Raw genomic sequence first — 18,051 nt, 5'->3', positions numbered from 1 at the left:
CTCATGGCTTGGTTTTTGTTCTGACATGCACTGTCAACTGTGGGACCTTATATAGACAGGTGTGTGCCTTTCCAAATCATGTCCAATCAATTGAATTTACCACTGTTGGACTCCAAGTTGTCGAAACAACATCTCAAGGATGATCAATGGAAACAGGATGCACCTGAGCTCAATTTCGAGTCTCATAGCAACGGGTCTGTAATTTGCAAAAATGTCAAAAAACCTGTTTTCGCTTTGTCATTATGGGGTATTGTGTGTAGATGTTTATTTATTTAATCCATTTTAGAACACGGCTGTAACGTAACAAAATGTGGAAAAAGTCAAGGTGTCTGAATACTTTCCGAATGCACTCTGTCCCACAACTTGTCTCTGAGTGTCCTTCATTCTTACCCATGTCTTATTTTATATCTCATGTCTAGGGTTGCATAATTCAGGTAACTGTCCCAATATTCCCCGGTTTTCCAGATATCGTGGTTGGAAGATTCCTCAAATTACGAGGGAATAAGCAGGAAATCTAGGATTCTGGAAAACCATGGAATTTGGGGAAAATTACCAACATTTTGCAACTCTACTCGTGTTTCACTCCACCAGAGGGTTATACTACAGAGCAGGGTCAAGGCGTTGCCTAAATATTGCTAAAATTTACATATTGTGAAAAAATCTTATTGACTCAACCTGAAACATAAGTTTATCAACGTTAGCTGACTCACATCCTGCTTTGTCAATAATTTCCTGTTTTGTGTTTCTTCTTAACCTCCCAGGTGCGGCTCTCATCCCCTACAGTCTGCCCTGTCTGCGGGAGCTCTTCCGCTTCCTCATCTCGCTGACCAACCCCCATGACCGCCACAACACAGATGCCATGATGCACATGGGCCTGCAGCTGCTGACCGTGGCTCTGGAAGCAGCCCACATTGCCCCCTACCAGTCACTGCTGGGTCTGGTCAAAGACGAGCTCTGCAGACACCTCTTCCAGGTACTGTACACCACAGGCTTATTCAGGAGGGGGAACTTGACCCTTCTATTGTGTCTTCTACACAATATGACAAAACATGTTTCCTTTTTCAGTTGCTAAATGTGGACCGTATGAACCTGTGTACCGCCTCCATACGAGCCTGCTTCTTGCTCTTTGAGAGCATGCGAGGACATTTGAAGTTTCAGCTTGAGGTATTTGGAGTGTTTTCTTTTGTTTGCGATATTGTCACACAATTGTTTGACACAAGCGCACGAGTCGTTGTAAAACAACCAACTAAACCGAATGACCTGGGGTGTGTGCAGATGTATCTGAAGAAGCTGATGGACATCATCACGTCAGAGAACATGAAGATGCCTTATGAGATGAAGGAGATGGCCCTGGAGGCCCTGGTGCAGCTCTGGAGGATCCCCAGCTTCGTCACCGAGCTCTACATCAACCACGACTGTGACTTCTACTGCTCAAACCTGTTTGAAGACCTCACCAAGCTGCTCTCCAAGGTGGGAACTGGGGCGCCTGCTCTTTGACTTTCTGAAATCTGCATTAGAAGAGTCTCTACTGTCTTAATACTTTTATTAATTTCAATTTGATGCATGTCGTCACGCTCCACACTTTACATTTTCAGGGGAACATTGTTCTCTTTTGTTGACCTATGGTGTGTTTGTATCATTTTGTCTTGCAGAATGCCTTTCCTGTGTCCGGACAGCTCTACACAACTCACCTCCTCTCACTAGAGGCCCTACTGACTGTAATTGACAGCACTGAGGCCCACTGCCAGGCTAAGGTGCTCAACAACACAGCTCAGCAGGACCAATCAGCAGAAACTGTGTTGGTGGAAGGGGAGGGCTCAACCAATGACCATGTAGACACAACCACAGGTATGCAGATTTCTATCAAACATTTGATGTACTTTCTGCTATGATAGTCTCATACTATAATGGGCTTTGTTCAACATTGACTGCAGTTGTATCAGATGTGTATAGAGGGGTAGTCATGAATATGTTTGTCATGTGGTTGTAGAAGCAGGCAGGCAGGTGAACCGTGCCAACGGTCAGAATGTTCCAGAGGCTGACAGCGTGCCCCTTCCACCTACCAGCGGGCACCTAATGGCAGAGAAGATGAGACTGGGCAGACAAGACCAGGAGGAGACAGAACCACCTGGTAGGTTTTGTTTTACTAACCAGTGGTCAGGTCTCCTCAAGAACTGGGTTAGCATTCCGCTCTATAGCCATGAATGAAATTGAATTAAAAGTGAAAATTGTCTTTATTTTATTTTTGTTAGCTGAGAAGAAAGAACCGACAAAGCCTCAACGCTTCTCGTCTTGTTTACCTGATTCTCAAGAGCTGTTGGACATCAGAAATAAAAAGAAGGTAGGTTTTATCATTTTGTTGTGTATCTGTTTTAAATAACTTACTTTCATGGCAGTCGAACACATACTGTTAACGCTGACTTTTACATGAATCATGCATTGATGCCAATGGCGTTTGTCTCTCTAAACTGAAGTGATAGTATTTATTTGTATGATTACAGCTGCTGAACAGCGGCACAGAGCAGTTCAACCAGAAGCCTAAGAAAGGCATCCAGTTCCTGCAGGAGAAGGGTCTCCTCAGCAGCCCCATGGACAACAACGAGGTGGCCCAGTGGCTCCGGGAGAACCCCCGCCTCGACAAGAAGCAGATCGGAGAGTTCATCAGTGACCGCAAGCACATGGAGCTACTGGACAGCTTCGTCAAGTACGAGTCTTTATCATTTCCCGGCAGCGTGCTGTACAACCAGTTGGTTTTAAAAGAAGACCCTTTCTGGATCTTCTCCTTCATTTAATTGTACTGAAGCTTGGTTTTGTCAGTTACTCGTGAAGCAATGAATAGTGAAGCAGTGAAGTTTATTTACTTGAACCCTAGGAGTTGATTTGTCTTCAATCCATAACAATGATCAAATACAGTACACAACTGTATACACTGAGTATACAAAACATTAAGAACGCCATGACATAGACTGACCAGGTGAATCCAGGTGAAAGCTATGATCCCTTATTGATGTCACTTGTTAAATCCACTTCAGTCAATGTAGATGAAGTGGAGGAGACGGGTTAAAGAAGGATTTTTAAGTCTTGAGACAATTGACACATGGATTGTGTATGTGTGCTGTTCAGAGGGTGAATGGGCAAGAAACAATATTTAAGTGCCTTTGAATGGGGTATGGTAGTAGGTGCCGGGCACACCGGTTTGAGTGTGTTAAAAACTGCAACGATGCTGGGATTTTCACGCTCAACAGTTTCCTGTGTGTATCAAGAAAGGTCCACCACCCAAAGGACATCCAGCCAACTTGACACAACTGTGGGAAGCATTGGGGTCAGCATCCCCGTGGAATGCTTTCGACACCTTGTAGAGTCCATGCCCCAACGAATTGAGGCTGTTCTGAGGTCCAAACGGGAAGGTGCAACTCAATATCAGGAAGGTGTTCCTTATGTTTGGTATACTCAGTGTATGTGTGTAGTTGTGTAAAAAAAAAAGACCTGACAGGAAATTTAAGAATATACTTCAAAATATACAGTACCAGTCAGAAGTTTGGACACGCCTACTCATTCTGCATTTCAAAACTATGAAATAACACACATGGAATCATGTAGTAACCTAAAAAAGTGTTAAACAAATCAAAATATATTTTAGATTTTAGATTCTTCAAAGTAGCCTCCCTTTGCCTTGATGACAGCTTTCAACACTCTTAGCATTCTCTCAACCAGCTTCATGAGGAATGCTTTTCCAACAGTCTTGAAGGAGTTCCCACATATGCTCAGCACTTGTTGGCTGCTTTTCCTTCACTCTGTGGTCCAACTCATCCCAAACCATCTCAATTGGGTTGAGGTCTGGTGATTGTGGAGGTCAGGTCACCTGATGCAGCACTCCATCACTCTCCTTCTTGGTCAAATAGCCCTTACACAGCCCCTGGAAGTGTGTTTTGGGTCATTGTCCTGTTGAAAAACAAATGATAGCCCCACTAAGCGCAAACCAGATTGGATGGCGTATCGCTGTGGTAGCCATGCTGGTTAAGTGTGCCTTGAATTCTAAATAAATCAGACGGTGTCACCAGCAAAGCACCACCACACCACCTCCTCCATGCTTCCCGGTGGGAACCACACATACGGAGATAATTCGTTCACCTACTCTGCGTCTCACAAAGACACGGCTGTTGGAACCAAAAATCTCAAATTTGGAGTCATCAGACCAAATGACGATTTCCACTGGTCTAATGTGCATAGCTCGTGTTTCTTGGCTCAAGCAAAATCTCTTATTCTTATTGGTGTCCTTTTAGTAGTGGTTTCTTTGTAGCAATTTGACCACGAAGGCCTGATTTCACGCAGTCTCTGAACAGTTGATGTTGAGATGTGTCTGTTACTTGAACTCTGAAGCATTTATTTGGGCTGCAATCTGAGGTGCAGTTAACTCTGAACTGATCCTCTGCAGCAGAGGTAACTCTGGGTCTTCCTTTCCTGTGGCGGTCCTTATGAAAGCCAGTTTCATCATATCAATTGATGGTTTTTGCGACTGCACTTGAAGAAACTTTCAAAGTTCTTGACGTTTTCAGAATTGACTGACCTTCATGTCTTAAAGTAACGATGGACTGTCATTTCTCTTTGCTTATTTGAGCTGTTCTTGCCATAATATGGACTTGGTCTTTTACCAAATAGGGCTAACTTCTGTATACCACCTACCTTGTCACAACACAACTGATTGGCATTAAGAAATAAATAAATTCCACAAATGAACTTTTAACAAGGCACACCTGTTAATTGAAATGCATTCCAGGCGACTACAGTACCTCATGAAGCTGGTTGAGAGAATGCCAAGAGTGTGCAAAGCTGTCATCAAGGCAACTGGTGGCTACTTTGAAGAATCTAAAATATATTTTGATTTGTTTAACACTTTCTTTAGTTACTACGTGATTCCATATGTGTTAGTTCATAGATTTGATGTCTTCACTATTAAACAAAATAATAATAATCTTGAATGAGTAGGTGTCCAAACTTTTGACTGGTACGCTACATATTAGTGCTTTATACTCATTCTCCCATTCCCACGTGCAGCACGTTCACTTTCCAAGGACTGCGTATTGACGAGGCGCTGCGTCTGTATCTGGAGGCCTTCAGACTGCCAGGAGAGGCTCCGGTCATCCATCGACTTTTGGAAACCTTCACAGACACCTGGCATGTAAGTCAGCTGCCTTTACCCCCCTTGAAAGGCGTTTTTTCTCTCTCGCTCTCGCGCTCAGGGCGCCCGGAGGGACTCACACTTCTTCCATTACCGCATGGCAAGGCAATCCTTGCCACCAACTGTCCCTATCCTTGTCACCAACTGTCCCTATCATCAGGTAATTACGTCCAGTGGAACGCCGACCCAGATCTGAATCAGGGACATTAATCACTCAAGTAATTAGGGGAATAGTAAAATGCAGCAGTGCCAACAGCAAGGTTGGCATAACAGAGCCGGCCTGTTGATCAAAGGCAGGGGGACAAACCAATGGGGGCCACTGGCTGCTCCTTAAATAACCGGAGAGGGTCATCCTCGTGACCTGGAAAGTATTCCTAGTAATGTCTTTTCATAGTCTCTCTCCATACACAATCGCCTTGAATGACTTTACAGATATTCTTAATACACACTTGTATTTTTCCGCTATTGAGTAGTCATACGTCGTGACTGCACTTTCAGCAGCACAAATATATACTGAACAAAAATCGAAATGCAACAATTTCAATTTTTTTACTGAGTTACAGTTTATATAAGGTAATCGGTCAATTATAATAATTTCATTAGGCCCTAATCTATGGATTTCACTTGACTGGGTAGCGGTGCAGCCATGGGTGGGCCTTGGAGGGCATAGGCCGACCCACTGGGGAGCCAGGTCCAGCCAATCAGAATAAGTTTTCCCCCTCAAAAGAGTTTTATTGCAGACAAATAATCCTCAGTTTCATCAGCTGTCCAGGTGACTGGACTCAGACGATCCCACAGGTGAAGAAGCCGGATGTGGAGGTCTTGAGCTGGCATGGGTACACGTGGTCTGTGGTGTTGAGGCCCGTTGGGATCTTTTATTTCAGCTCATGGAACATGGGACCAACACTTTACATGTTGCGTTTATATTTTTGTTCAGTATAGATATTTGAACGTTATCCCCAAGGTAGTTAGTTATATTATAGTGTGTATCTGGAACTATACCTGAAATAGTGCCTGCAACTCAGCTGTTGATGTATATATGGATGGAAAGAGGATTATTTGTGTGTGTGTGTGTAGAAAGTGAACGGTTCTCCCTTCATGACCAACGACGCGGGCTTCGCCCTGGCCTACGCTGTCATCATGCTCAACACGGACCAGCACAACAACAACGTGCGCAAGCAGAACATCCCCATGACTGTTGAGGTAAACGCGCATGATTTATTTCCCATGAAGACGCATCACTATTTTTTTTATATTTCAAAGATTTATTTGTATTGAAATAAAATGGAAATTAACTTCAATTCGTAAGTATAGTAAGTTTTCTACTACTTCTACAAATTGTCTTAGAAATGCACTCATCAATCACCAATGTTAGATCTGATTTCAATCACTTCTTATGAACACTTGTGCCAGGCAGTGATGGGTTTTGCCAGAGACCCTGTTAAGACCCTTTTAGACACCCTACATTAGTATGTTGTACTGGTTCTTTCAGACCCTCTGATGGTCTGACAGACCTCCTGTAACAGCTGTGCCCAGTGGTGGTCTGTGGGATGAGATCATCCTGGTTAGTCATGTGAACAGGCGGCAGGGGTGGAAGAAGTGAACGAGGAGAGGACGGGGGGAGGGGGGCGTCCTCTGCTGTCCTGGCTCCCTCTCTCTGTGTGAGTGACAGCGCCTGAAGACTAAACACAAGTCCCATGGACAGTGTTCTGAAGAGAGCGCGGGTGGGCCACAAACAGTATTCCAAGTTGCCATTATGGAATTCTAATCTGCAATGAGAGCAACTGATTTGTTTTACCTTATATTTTTCTAGGGGGCAATGAAATGCCTACTGTTCAATTTGCTGACTATTTACAGCACAGTATATAATTACAGATTAAAGTCCTTACGATGGTACGTCTCCAAGTGTCATACAAATGCCATGATACGATATTATGTGGGATAAAATGGACTCGGGGCATCCTGGCAAGAGTACAATTCAGAGCAATAGAATATCAGCTACCGCATAACACATTGTAGCTCCCCAACAAATCCATAAGTGTGGAACAGCTCTGCTCTCTGGATGTCAGTTCTATGATGACTTGGCAGGCAACACGGCCAGCTGCTTTGTGTCTGTGGCGGCTATTATTACCGTCGTCTGCTCCGCTCTGGGGTGGAGGGGGACTGGTATGACAAACACAACCCTGAGCCCATGGCCCCTGAGCCTTCATTGTGTTCATTTCTCTGTCTGTCCATCCCACTGCAAAGCATCTCGTGTTTCCCCTCTGTTTTACCTGCTATCAGCCGAAGCACGCAGCCGACCAGGAGCCTTGACTCTATCCGTCAACACACGGCGGATCTGTTTATTTGCTGTGGCTCTTGGCCTCGATCCTGTTTGTCTAACATCACACCTAACCGTATTAAGTGACACATACGTTGGTAAAGCTCCTTGGCCCCCCATCCCCTTAATTGTTGGATGCTCAATTAGCAAGCGCATTGCATGCCTAAGGGTTGGATGCCAGAGCCAGGCCAGCTGGCAGAGCTCCACAATGATTGATGTGTTGATGGTGCCCTGATTCAGTATTAATGTCCGTCCGTCCCCCACCTTCATGTAGCAATTCAAGAAGAATCTGAAGGGTGTGAATGGAAATACAGACTTCGATCAGGATATGCTGGAGGACATCTACAATGCAATCAAGTAAGCCATAGTCTTGTATAGAAATGTTTGTGACTTGTGTACACACACACACACACACACACACAATGAAGTAAATCTGTCTCATTTCAAGAGGATATATTTGTATCAGCGTTTGAGCTTTGACAGTAAGTTATGTCAAACAACCCACCCCAGATGATCAAGGTCGGTTTGGCGTTCACACACTCCGTGGTATTCTCTGTCCTGTAGGAATGACGAGATAGTGATGCCAGACGAGCAGTCAGGCCTGGTGAAAGAGAATTACGTGTGGAGCGTGCTGCTCCACCGGGGGGCCACCTCCGAGGGGGTCTTCCTCCACGTGCCTGCCGGCAGCTACGACCATGACCTGTTCACCATGACCTGGGGGCCCACCATCGCCGCCCTCTCCTACGTCTTCGACAAGAGCCTGGATGACGCCATCATCCAGAAGGCCATCGCTGGCTTCCGGTACACTAGGCGTCCCCAGGGGTTTCTGCACCCAGCACTGTGGTTCTGAGGAGATGCTGACGAAGCATCTATTGGGGAAGGCAATGAGAGCGATTCGCGATGATAATCTGCTTGTCTCTCTCTTTTTTTAGGAAATGTGCCATGATATCAGCTCATTGTGGATTCAGTGACGTGTTTGATAATTTGATCATCTCCCTCTGCAAGTTTACAACGCTCAGCAGTGAGGTAAGTGCTTAATTTCAAATGTGGGAACCTTTAGCATTACACCTACTGGAGTTTTCTAACATGTTCCACTGGGTGTGTTCAATACAGTCGGCGGAGAACCTTCCCACGGTGTTTGGGAGTAACGGGAAGGCCCAGGTAGCTGCTAAGACCGTGTTCCACCTGGCCCACCGGCACGGTGACATCCTGAGGGAGGGCTGGAAGAACATCATGGACTCCATGCTGCAGCTGTTCAGAGCCGAGCTGCTGCCTAAGGCCATGGTGGAGGTCAGAACTGTTTCTTTATAACTAGCAATGGTCATGGACAGGGACGGGCATAACCAAGAAAGACTGTTTTTTTGTATGGTCTGTGAAAAACAAATGGCCTCGATCATGTTTCGAGTACCTATGGAACACGGAAACCTTCATTTTGTTGGGTGAAATGGGTCTTTTTGAATTTGGGTGTTATACTGCCGCCTGCTGGTATAAAACCAGAAATAATTTCCTTGTGGCGTTTGTTTGCTAATGTCCATACAGGTGGAGGATTTTGTGGAGCCAAATGGAAAGATTTCGCTTCAAAGAGAAGAGACGCCTTCAAATCGGTAAGTCACCTCACAATCCTGTCACACAATCTGTTACGCTGGCATAGCAGGCTGAGCTCTTTCACTTGTGAAACCTCTTGAGTTTTTGACATTTTAAACCCAGTTCCAGTAATATTGTGAAATGGGTGGCTATCGCCAAGCATGAAATGTCTTTTAAGAGTTTGACATCTCCTCGCCATCTTTCTCTCTGCCTCTCCCAGGGGCGAGTCTGCGGTGCTGAGCTTTGTGAACTGGCTGACTCTGAGTGGAGCGGAGCAGTCTGGTCTACGTGGGCCCTCTACTGAGAACCAGGAGGCCAAGCAGGCAGCAATGCTCTGTATCAAGGTACCATAACTAAACCAATCATCCCTCATCCCACTGCTTTGTCTCTGTCACACTTGTTCAAATTGTCTCTGGTGACCAGTATAATGTACGTTATAGTTCAACTGTATGGTTCATATCGTGCAGTTAGATTTTTTTTAAAATTATGAATACATTTTTGTGGCTTTTTGTATACACGGTCAGTCTGGTAAATTGATTTGTTACCTGTCACTCCCGCGCCAGCAATGTGACCCAGAGAAGCTGATCACGGAGAGTAAATTCCTGCAGCTGGAGTCTCTACAGGAGCTGATGAAGGTAATCATAAGAGTCCAGGCAAATATTGTTCATCTTAACATGTGATTGGCTGAATATGAATTTCTGAGATGCAGGTAGTATAGAATGTTCTGGTGTTGTTTACTAAGAGCTGTTTCTTGTGGACAGGCTCTGATCTCAGTCACACCTGACGAGGAGACGTATGATGAGGAGGACGCGGCTTTCTGCCTGGAGATGCTGCTACGCATCGTCATGGAGAACAGGTACGGCAGGAAACGGTGTTTGCTTTGAGTCAGGGACCGTGTGATCGCCTGTTTATGTTTTGTCCCAAGTCCAGTAGGAATTACATCAGTCAAATCAGCTGTTTGAACATCAGGCTTTGTTATGCTATTGAGTCCTTATATTTTGTGTGTGTGTTTAGGGACCGCGTGTCATGTGTATGGCAGACGGTGCGGGACCACCTGTGCCACTTGTGTGTCCAGGCTACAGAGAGCTGTTTCCTGGTGGAGAGGGCCGTGGTGGGCCTCATCAGACTGGCCATCCGCCTGCTGCGCAGAGAGGACATCAGCTCACAGGTACACACACACACACACACACACACACGAGAGCGGAAACCAAACTATCTAGGCGTACATCATTGCATTAATGCATGTTTTGCGCTGTCAAACAGATAATGCAGAGATGATGCAGGTTTTCTGACAAGTGATGGCACTGAGTGATTGGAGGATTGGACTGTTGATCCAATGGGATTTACATTTGATGGTCACACACACACACACACACACACACACACACACACACACACACGCAGCTTTGTTAGGTCAGTGTCCTTTAGCCATTGCAATCGGTCTTATCTGGCCTGAGCTTAACAGCAATCATAAAGGAGGCTTAAATTTGTTGTATAACAAGTTAAAAAAAAAGGATGTTTCATGCAATCATACTGGTATCAGATGTTTAATTTGTTCTGGCTTAAAGGCACAGGATGAACTACCTATCAGTATTCTTAGTCTGTGTTGATCAGTGGGACAATTTAATTAGCCAAGTTTTTACTGATCTAATCTTTTTCCAACAGGGACCTGGTTTCTGGGTGACCTGGCCTGTAACCTAAATAGTGTTTATTATGTGACTGTCCTATTGACCTTGAACTATTATATCATTGCAGTTTCTCGGCAATGTAAAGAAAATAGGAATGTGCTCTACTTTATATCCCATTGGGAAACCAAACAAGTCCCTAGTGAACACTTTCAAATGTATTTATGGATTGATTGTGAAGGAGTTAAAAGCGCCCAGTTATGTAAAGGTTGTTTACATGTTGGTTGTAAAAACCCTACTGTTTTGAGAGTGGTTGTTATTAACCATGGGGGGGGGGGGATCTGTTTTTTTAAAGCTTAATTATTATTGTTTTTTTGTCTTATTTACGGAGTTATCTGCTGTTTTGCAAAAAGTGTCTTGTGATATAGTTGCGTCTACTGTTTTGCAAAAAAGTGTTTAGCATTTGCATTGGTGTAAAACCAATGACAAATGACTGTTGTGCAAAAAAAAGGTTATTGTTTTGGCCACACGGATCCAAGTTTCGCTCACATGGATCTCTTTCTTTCACTGTGTCTAAGAAATCGAGGAAAACTGTAAATGGAGCATTAACTTTTGGTCCCATTTTTTCTATAAGGTCTTTAATTGGCTTTCAATCTGATCTCTAACCCAGATGGACGTTGTTACAGCCAACTAATAGTGTTTCCTTCTTTTCTGTGTGAACCGTGGCGATCAGGGCAAACATCTTATGTTGCAGGGACTTGAATCCACAAATCCCACATTTGTTTTTCTAATCTTTTCCTTTCAAATGTGCAGTGAGACCAAGAACTGTGAGACCTAGTGCAGTATATACATTGAACTGTATTAGGAATTGTGAGCCGAATGTCGGGAACGTACTTCAATTCCCTAATCAGTGAGATCGAGGTCACCGGCAGTTCAACCAATTGGTCTTATACAACGTTGGCGTCCACTTAACCACCCTGCCACCCTATCTCTAGGTGCTGCTGTCCCTGCGTCTCCTGCTGATGATGAAACCACACGTCCTGGCCCGGGTTAGCCGGGAGGTGGCCTACGGCCTCCATGAGCTGCTCAAGACCAACGCTGCCAACATCCACTGCACAGACGACTGGTTCACCCTCTTCTCCCTAATCGAGTGCATCGGGGCCGGGATCAAACCACCCGCCTCCTTCCAGGTCACCTCCACCAGTCCCGACATCGACACAGGTCAGCCTCTTACATGTACGGCATCACGTGGCATGGTAGCCTACTTTGTTGGCCTTGGCAGCGGAGAAACCATATGATCACCTAGTTTACTGTCAATTGCGTTGACTTTACACAAACAGCTCGGCTGTTATGTTACAAGGCACACGTCCACACTGTTAGTGGTGTGTTTTGATGCCTGGTATAAAAAAAAAAATCTATGTCCTGTTTCCACCTTTGTTCCAGGTGCCCAGTCGGACAGTGAGCTGTCATCCCACCACCACAGCGAGGTGAGTCTGGACCGGGGCTACACCTCCGACTCTGAGGTCTACACGGAGCACGGAAAGTCCAGGATGCCCCGCTCTGTCACTGATGTGGACGTGGCCAGCAGCGGATGGCTGGTGGTAAGAGCCGACACACACACACTCGCGTCACCTGCACACACTTTTCTTTTGAGTGCTCAGACGATCAACTCCAGAGATCTTCATAGCGTTAATACACTGTTTATTGTGGAACGCCACACTATAATAGTAAAGCTAAGCTTGTGTTATTTTGTCATATCAATGTCAGTTAATGCCTCAATATACCGCACATCTCACACTGTGTTTATATTGGCAGGTTGGTAAAGATGACCTGGACATCAACAAGGTACCGGCCTCTGGCTCCAAGCCCCTGCTCAACCCTCTAGTGAACCAGTACAGCCTGACCCTGGGCCAAGACATGGGCTTCCACGACACCAAGTCCCTCATCAAGTGTGTGGAGTCCCTCTCCTTCATAGTACGCGATGCTGCACATGTCACCCCTGAAAACTTTGAGCTGTGTGTCAAGGCCATCCGGGTGTTTGTGGAGGCCAGCCTTAACGGAGGTATAACTTCCTCTTTCATCACTTCCTGTTGACTGACAAATCAATTCCTATTTGAGGTTAATTTTATATTCAGTCTTTTTCCAAAGTGTTTCTTAATCTTCCAACAATGAATTCGGCATTGTATTTGCCTTTACATCAATGCTGTTTTCCAAGCAAACACATGTCATCAAACTGTTTGAGTAATTTCTAAATTAAGCTGTGATAGTTTGGCATGTTGGGTGGTTACTCTTAAAAGCCTTTGGAAGGGGATCTCAATGCATGTCTATATAGTAACTAACCTGACTGGGTTCCCTGCCTCCCCCACACCAACCCTAATTGAGGACTGTGTCACTCGGCTGCCCTTCTCCCCATTCATTCAGCAACAGCAGTCTGTTAGTGATCCAGACTCTAGAGTAAAGCAAGGATTACAGTGGGAGATGGTGCACTGTGCAAGCCTGGCACCACTGATAGCCTTTTAATTTCTCCCAGCGCTCCAGACCCTTAGATACCTGCTGTCAACACAGCTTTGCACACTTAGCAATAACGTTTGGTTGATCAAAGACCTCACGCTAAGCACCGCTCTAATCTATATGGGAAGCAAATGGAAACCGCACAGCCCTAAAACCTGCTATTACTCAATTAGAATTGATATAGCCTTTGGGGTTTACGTGAAAGGAATGTATTTTTTCCTGGAGAGTTTCCTAAGCGCTAAGTCATACCCCATAGACCTATCAATTAAGATAATTATTATCATACTGCACATTGTCTTACACTAGAATGGCCAGTCCTGAACTCATTCAGGTCTTGGCACTGTACGCCGCCTTAGGGTAAAGACATGGTCTCATGGTCTCTGTACTGCTAAATTGGATTACCTTTGGGAGCAGCAAACAGTGGGGCATTCATTCTCTGTTCAGAGATATCAGTCAACTATTAGGAGAACATTTCACACTCAGGATATATCTGTAACAATGGCTAAAAACAGTCCCTCCATCTCTCCTGACCTACAGGCTACAGGACCCATGAGAAGAAGAAGAACCACAAGTACGACTCCCAGAAGTCCCGTGTGAGGAGGAAGCCTCGGGAGAAAGAGGGGGCATCCCGCCGCGCCAAGGCCTCCAGCCAGAGGCCCTCCCGTTCCCATAGTGACGACGAGGAGGACGAGGGAGTCCCGGCCAGCTACCACACGGTGTCATTACAGGTTAGTCAGGACGTAAGTACCGCAGCCCTCTTTCCCTTCTACCTTGGTCTCTGTGCTGCTCAGGGGCTCTGTTCAGTTGGGTGAAACGTTCCGAACTACATGACCAATCATGTCTGTTCTACACAATATATTTCTCTATCTGAAGGTTCTGCAACGTTGTACCCTCCTGAATATGCCCCAGGTGTGCTCTGCCTCAGGTGTGTGTGGGTGGGAGGTGGGGTTGCGGAGGGAAGGTGGGGATTTGGGGAGATTTCGGTTATATCTTCCCCTCTCTTGGCACATTATGGTTGTCATGGCAATTAAGCAATGTTGTGGCGGTGTTTAGTTCTATTCTTCTTGAACTACTATTCTCATTTCCTGAAGTGTGATTAAGAAGTTACATTGTCTGCCATCTCTTTTCAGAACTAATTTGGCACTAATCAGGTATTCATGCTCAGTCGACTAATGCTAATATTCACCTCTTTGATTGTCTATTCACAAATTAACTGTCTTGGAAAGGCTGAGTAGTGAATTCTCAATGCTCATTGCTCTAGCTACTCTAAATGAAATTAAACTTTCAAACCTCGACTAATTAATTGCTTGGAAAGGTATATTATTAGATATTTAGGGCTGTGTAGGGTTGCAAAGAGCGGGAATATTACCAGTAACTTTAGGAATTTTGGAAACTTTCAAGACTTTTAGGGAATTTTCATGAAATGTAAAAGATATTCCCCCCAAAACGAAGATGTTTATAATATAAAAATAGAATCATAAGGCTGTAAAACATTATGTTAAATGTAACCCATCAACATAGTTAAAACTGTTGCTGTTTTAATATGAGTATGGAAAATCCTTCATATTTATTTATTTAAAAATATATATTTTTGGGTTTCCCATGTCAATATATATTTGTTGTAAGTGTTTTGGGGTCAAACTGGTGACGGTTGTGAAATAAGTCAATAGTTGGAAGAGCTGCAGAGTTAATTTAAAATGATATCATAAGATGTTTTCTCCAGAACCATATGGGATATCTACTAGAAACTCATGGAACGGATCAGATGGACACGTATATTAAATAAATGAAAAATAAAAATATTTTTTTATAAATTTCCTAAATGTCTTTGGTAAATTACAGGGAGTTTTGCAACCTTATGGCTGTGTAACATAAATGAAATAATTTAGACATGGAAAATACTGTACTATACAATATGTGTAACTTCTCCATCAGCGTTTCAAAATGACATAAATATCAATACTCTTATCACAGATCATTACCTAAATATATTGTCAGCATTAGAATAAAGTAGTTAGACATGTAAATGTTATTTTAATAAATGTTATTGAGGAAATGTCTTGCAGCCAATACAGACATTAAGTCATACTCATGTTTAGAATCATGCTGTATTGTGATTAGAATAGCTATGACCACATCATAATGACATGAAGTTCCCCTGGCTCAGCTGTTAGACCTGATGCACACCCTGCACACGAGGGCAGCCAGCATCTACAGCTCCTGGGCACAGGAACAGCGCCACCTGGAGGTCGCAGGGAAGAAAATTGAGGCTGACTCCCAGACACTGTGGACCAGCTGCTGGTGCCCACTTCTCCAAGGTCAGAGACTTTAAACCCTAGCTATCTATAAAACATATTTGCATATAGGCACCACTCAATTCTGTGTTTATTAATCGGGGTTAAACACAATTCATCATTGTTTCCTAGTCATTTGAGGAATGTTTTCAATGTCATTCTGCGGAACCATAGGCACATTTCCTGTTTTCGTGGACAATATTTTCACACGTTAATGCTTTTTTGCTTATATTGGAATGAATGACTAGTATTTAGAGGAGAGTCATATACACTGAACAAAACTTTACATGTTGATTTTTGTTTACATGTTTCATGAGCTGAAATAAGATCCCAGAAATGTTCCATATGCACAAAAAGCTTATTTCTCTCAAATGTTGTGCACAAATTTGTTTACATCCCTGTTAGTGAACGTTTCTCCTTTGCCAAGATAATCCATCCACCTGACAGGTGTGGCATATAAAAAAAGCATGATCATTACACAGGTGCACCTTGTGCTGGGGACAATAAAACAAAATCCAACATCAAGTGGAAAGCCTTGCCAGAAGAGTAGAGGCTGTTACAGTAGGAGCTACTGAACATGACCTCTCCTGGTACTACTGAACATGCACTGAAAACAATGGGTACAAAAGCCATAGTAACATCAGAATAGTAATCAATATATATAAAAACACAGAATCCCAAACACCAAACATAATGTTCATAAATCTGATTGTTGTCAATGTCAAAGGTGTTCATTCCACAGACTAGAGTGACGTATTTCTTCTTGGCTGGGGGATTTGAGCTATCGTTATTTTCTTAGGCACATTCTTCTTTTTCTGTTCAGTCTGTTGGGACAGGAAGGACACTGGGTTTAATCTACTGATGTCCTTTACACTGGTCATTTAACCTAGTGATGTTTTTTATCCTGGTAATTTACCTTGATGCTGTTGTACGTCTAAGTTTGAACATTAGTCATGAAGATTAGGCAACAAAAAAAAATGTATGCACGAAAATACCTTGAGATCCTGAGGCCCATTGTGAGATTCATTTTTCTTAAGGTACTTGTGACCAACAGATGCATATCTATATTCCCAGTCATGTGAAATCCATAGATTAAGGCCTAATGAATTCATTTCAATTGACTGATTTTCTCATATGAACTAACTCAGTAAAATCCCAAAAATTGTTACATGTTGTGTTTATATTTTTATGTCTTCAGAAAGTATTCACACGGGTCCCCTTGACTTATTACACATTTTGTTGTTACAGCCTGAATTTAAAATGGATTAAATTTAGATTTTTTTGTCAATGGTCTACACACAGTACCCCATAATGTCAAAGTGGAATTCTGTTTTTTGAAATTAGTATAAATTCATTTAAAAAATGAAAAGCTGAAATGTCTTGAATCAGTAAGTATTCAACCCCTTTATGGCAAGACTAAGTTCAGGAGTAACAATTTGCTTATCAAGTCACAAGTTGCATGGACTCACTGTGTGCAATAATAGTGTTTAACATCATTTTTGTTTCACTACCTCATCTCTGTACCCCACACATACAATTATCTGTAAGATCCCTTCAGTCGAGCAGTGAATTTCAAACACAGATTCAACCACAAAGACCAGGGAGGTTTTCTAATGCCTCGCAAAGGGCGGCACCTTTTGGTAGATTCGTACAAAGATAGATGTCCTTTCAAACTAAGTTGCCGCGGAGGAACGAAACCGCTCAGGGATTTTACCATGAGGCCAATGGTGACTTTAAAACAGTTGCAGAGTTCAATGGTTGGGATAGAAGAAAACTGCAGATAAATCAACATTGTAGTTACTCCACAATACTAACATAATTGACAGAGTAAAAAGAAGGAAGCCTGTACAGAATAAAGATATTACCTAACATGCATCCTGTTTGAAACAAGGCACTAAAGTAAAATTGAAAAAAAAAAAAATCATCAGCAAGTACCGGTGGGTTTTTCAGGATAAAAAATAAACGGAATGGAGCTAAGCACAGGCAAAATCCTAGAGGACAACCTGGTCCACTCAGCTTTCCATTAGACACTGGGAAATAAATTCACCTTTCAGCAGGACAATAATCTACACTCGGGTTGTTTACTAAGAGACAGTGAATGTTGCTGAGTGGTCAAGTTAGTTTTGCTTGTTAGTTTTGCCTAGGTGCTTGAAACTCAATGTCAAGACCTGAATATGGTTGTCTAGCAATGATCAACAACCTATTTGACAGGGCTGGAAGAATGTTGAAAATAATAATGGGCAAATGTTGCACAATCCAGGTGTGGAAAGCTCTTAAAGACTTAAACAGAAAGACTCGGCTGTAATCACTGCCAAAAGTGTTTTTAACATGTATTGACTCGGGGTTGAAAACTTATGTAATAAAGATTATATTAGTGTTTTAATTTTTCTTTTGTATAAAAAAAAAAAAAAAAAAAGTTACATTTTTCTTCCACTGTAACACTTGAGTATTTTGTGTGACAAAAAAATGACATCCATTTTAATCCCACTTTGTAATGCAAAAAATGTGGAAAAATTCAAGGGGTGTGAATGCTTTTCT

The 18,051-nt window shown here is 43.3% G+C and overlaps 1 protein-coding gene across 13 annotated transcripts in view; it reads left to right on the top strand.

Moving 5' to 3' along the window:
* LOC110528038 (Golgi-specific brefeldin A-resistance guanine nucleotide exchange factor 1) overlaps window positions 1–18,051 on the top strand; it is a 79,132-nt gene that overhangs the window by 55,198 nt on the left and 5,883 nt on the right. For 9 of the 13 annotated variants that reach the window (XM_036983858.2, XM_036983848.2, XM_036983843.2 and 6 more), the window contains 23 exons: window positions 762–973; window positions 1,066–1,164; window positions 1,276–1,470; window positions 1,653–1,848; window positions 1,991–2,131; window positions 2,253–2,341; window positions 2,502–2,704; window positions 5,056–5,179; window positions 6,257–6,382; window positions 7,774–7,856; window positions 8,064–8,300; window positions 8,432–8,525; window positions 8,613–8,789; window positions 9,039–9,103; window positions 9,304–9,427; window positions 9,647–9,718; window positions 9,845–9,939; window positions 10,098–10,251; window positions 11,704–11,929; window positions 12,152–12,309; window positions 12,524–12,770; window positions 13,757–13,959; window positions 15,387–15,537. In XM_036983858.2, coding sequence (XP_036839753.2) covers window positions 762–973; window positions 1,066–1,164; window positions 1,276–1,470; window positions 1,653–1,848; window positions 1,991–2,131; window positions 2,253–2,341; window positions 2,502–2,704; window positions 5,056–5,179; window positions 6,257–6,382; window positions 7,774–7,856; window positions 8,064–8,300; window positions 8,432–8,525; window positions 8,613–8,789; window positions 9,039–9,103; window positions 9,304–9,427; window positions 9,647–9,718; window positions 9,845–9,939; window positions 10,098–10,251; window positions 11,704–11,929; window positions 12,152–12,309; window positions 12,524–12,770; window positions 13,757–13,959; window positions 15,387–15,537 — 3,471 coding nt within the window. The remainder of the gene's footprint in view (window positions 1–761; window positions 974–1,065; window positions 1,165–1,275; window positions 1,471–1,652; window positions 1,849–1,990; window positions 2,132–2,252; window positions 2,342–2,501; window positions 2,705–5,055; window positions 5,180–6,256; window positions 6,383–7,773; window positions 7,857–8,063; window positions 8,301–8,431; window positions 8,526–8,612; window positions 8,790–9,038; window positions 9,104–9,303; window positions 9,428–9,646; window positions 9,719–9,844; window positions 9,940–10,097; window positions 10,252–11,703; window positions 11,930–12,151; window positions 12,310–12,523; window positions 12,771–13,756; window positions 13,960–15,386; window positions 15,538–18,051) is intronic. The other 4 variants (XM_036983859.2, XM_090238710.1, XM_090238685.1 and 1 more) reach the window with 1 other exon arrangement.

Source organism: Oncorhynchus mykiss, chromosome 1, assembly GCF_057628025.1.
Source record: "Oncorhynchus mykiss isolate SJ-2025 chromosome 1, ASM5762802v1, whole genome shotgun sequence".
In the NCBI taxonomy this organism is placed as follows: Eukaryota; Metazoa; Chordata; class Actinopteri; order Salmoniformes; family Salmonidae; genus Oncorhynchus; species Oncorhynchus mykiss.
Note: the sequence above shows the minus strand (reverse complement) of the source record. Positions and strands in the feature narration are given on the sequence as shown.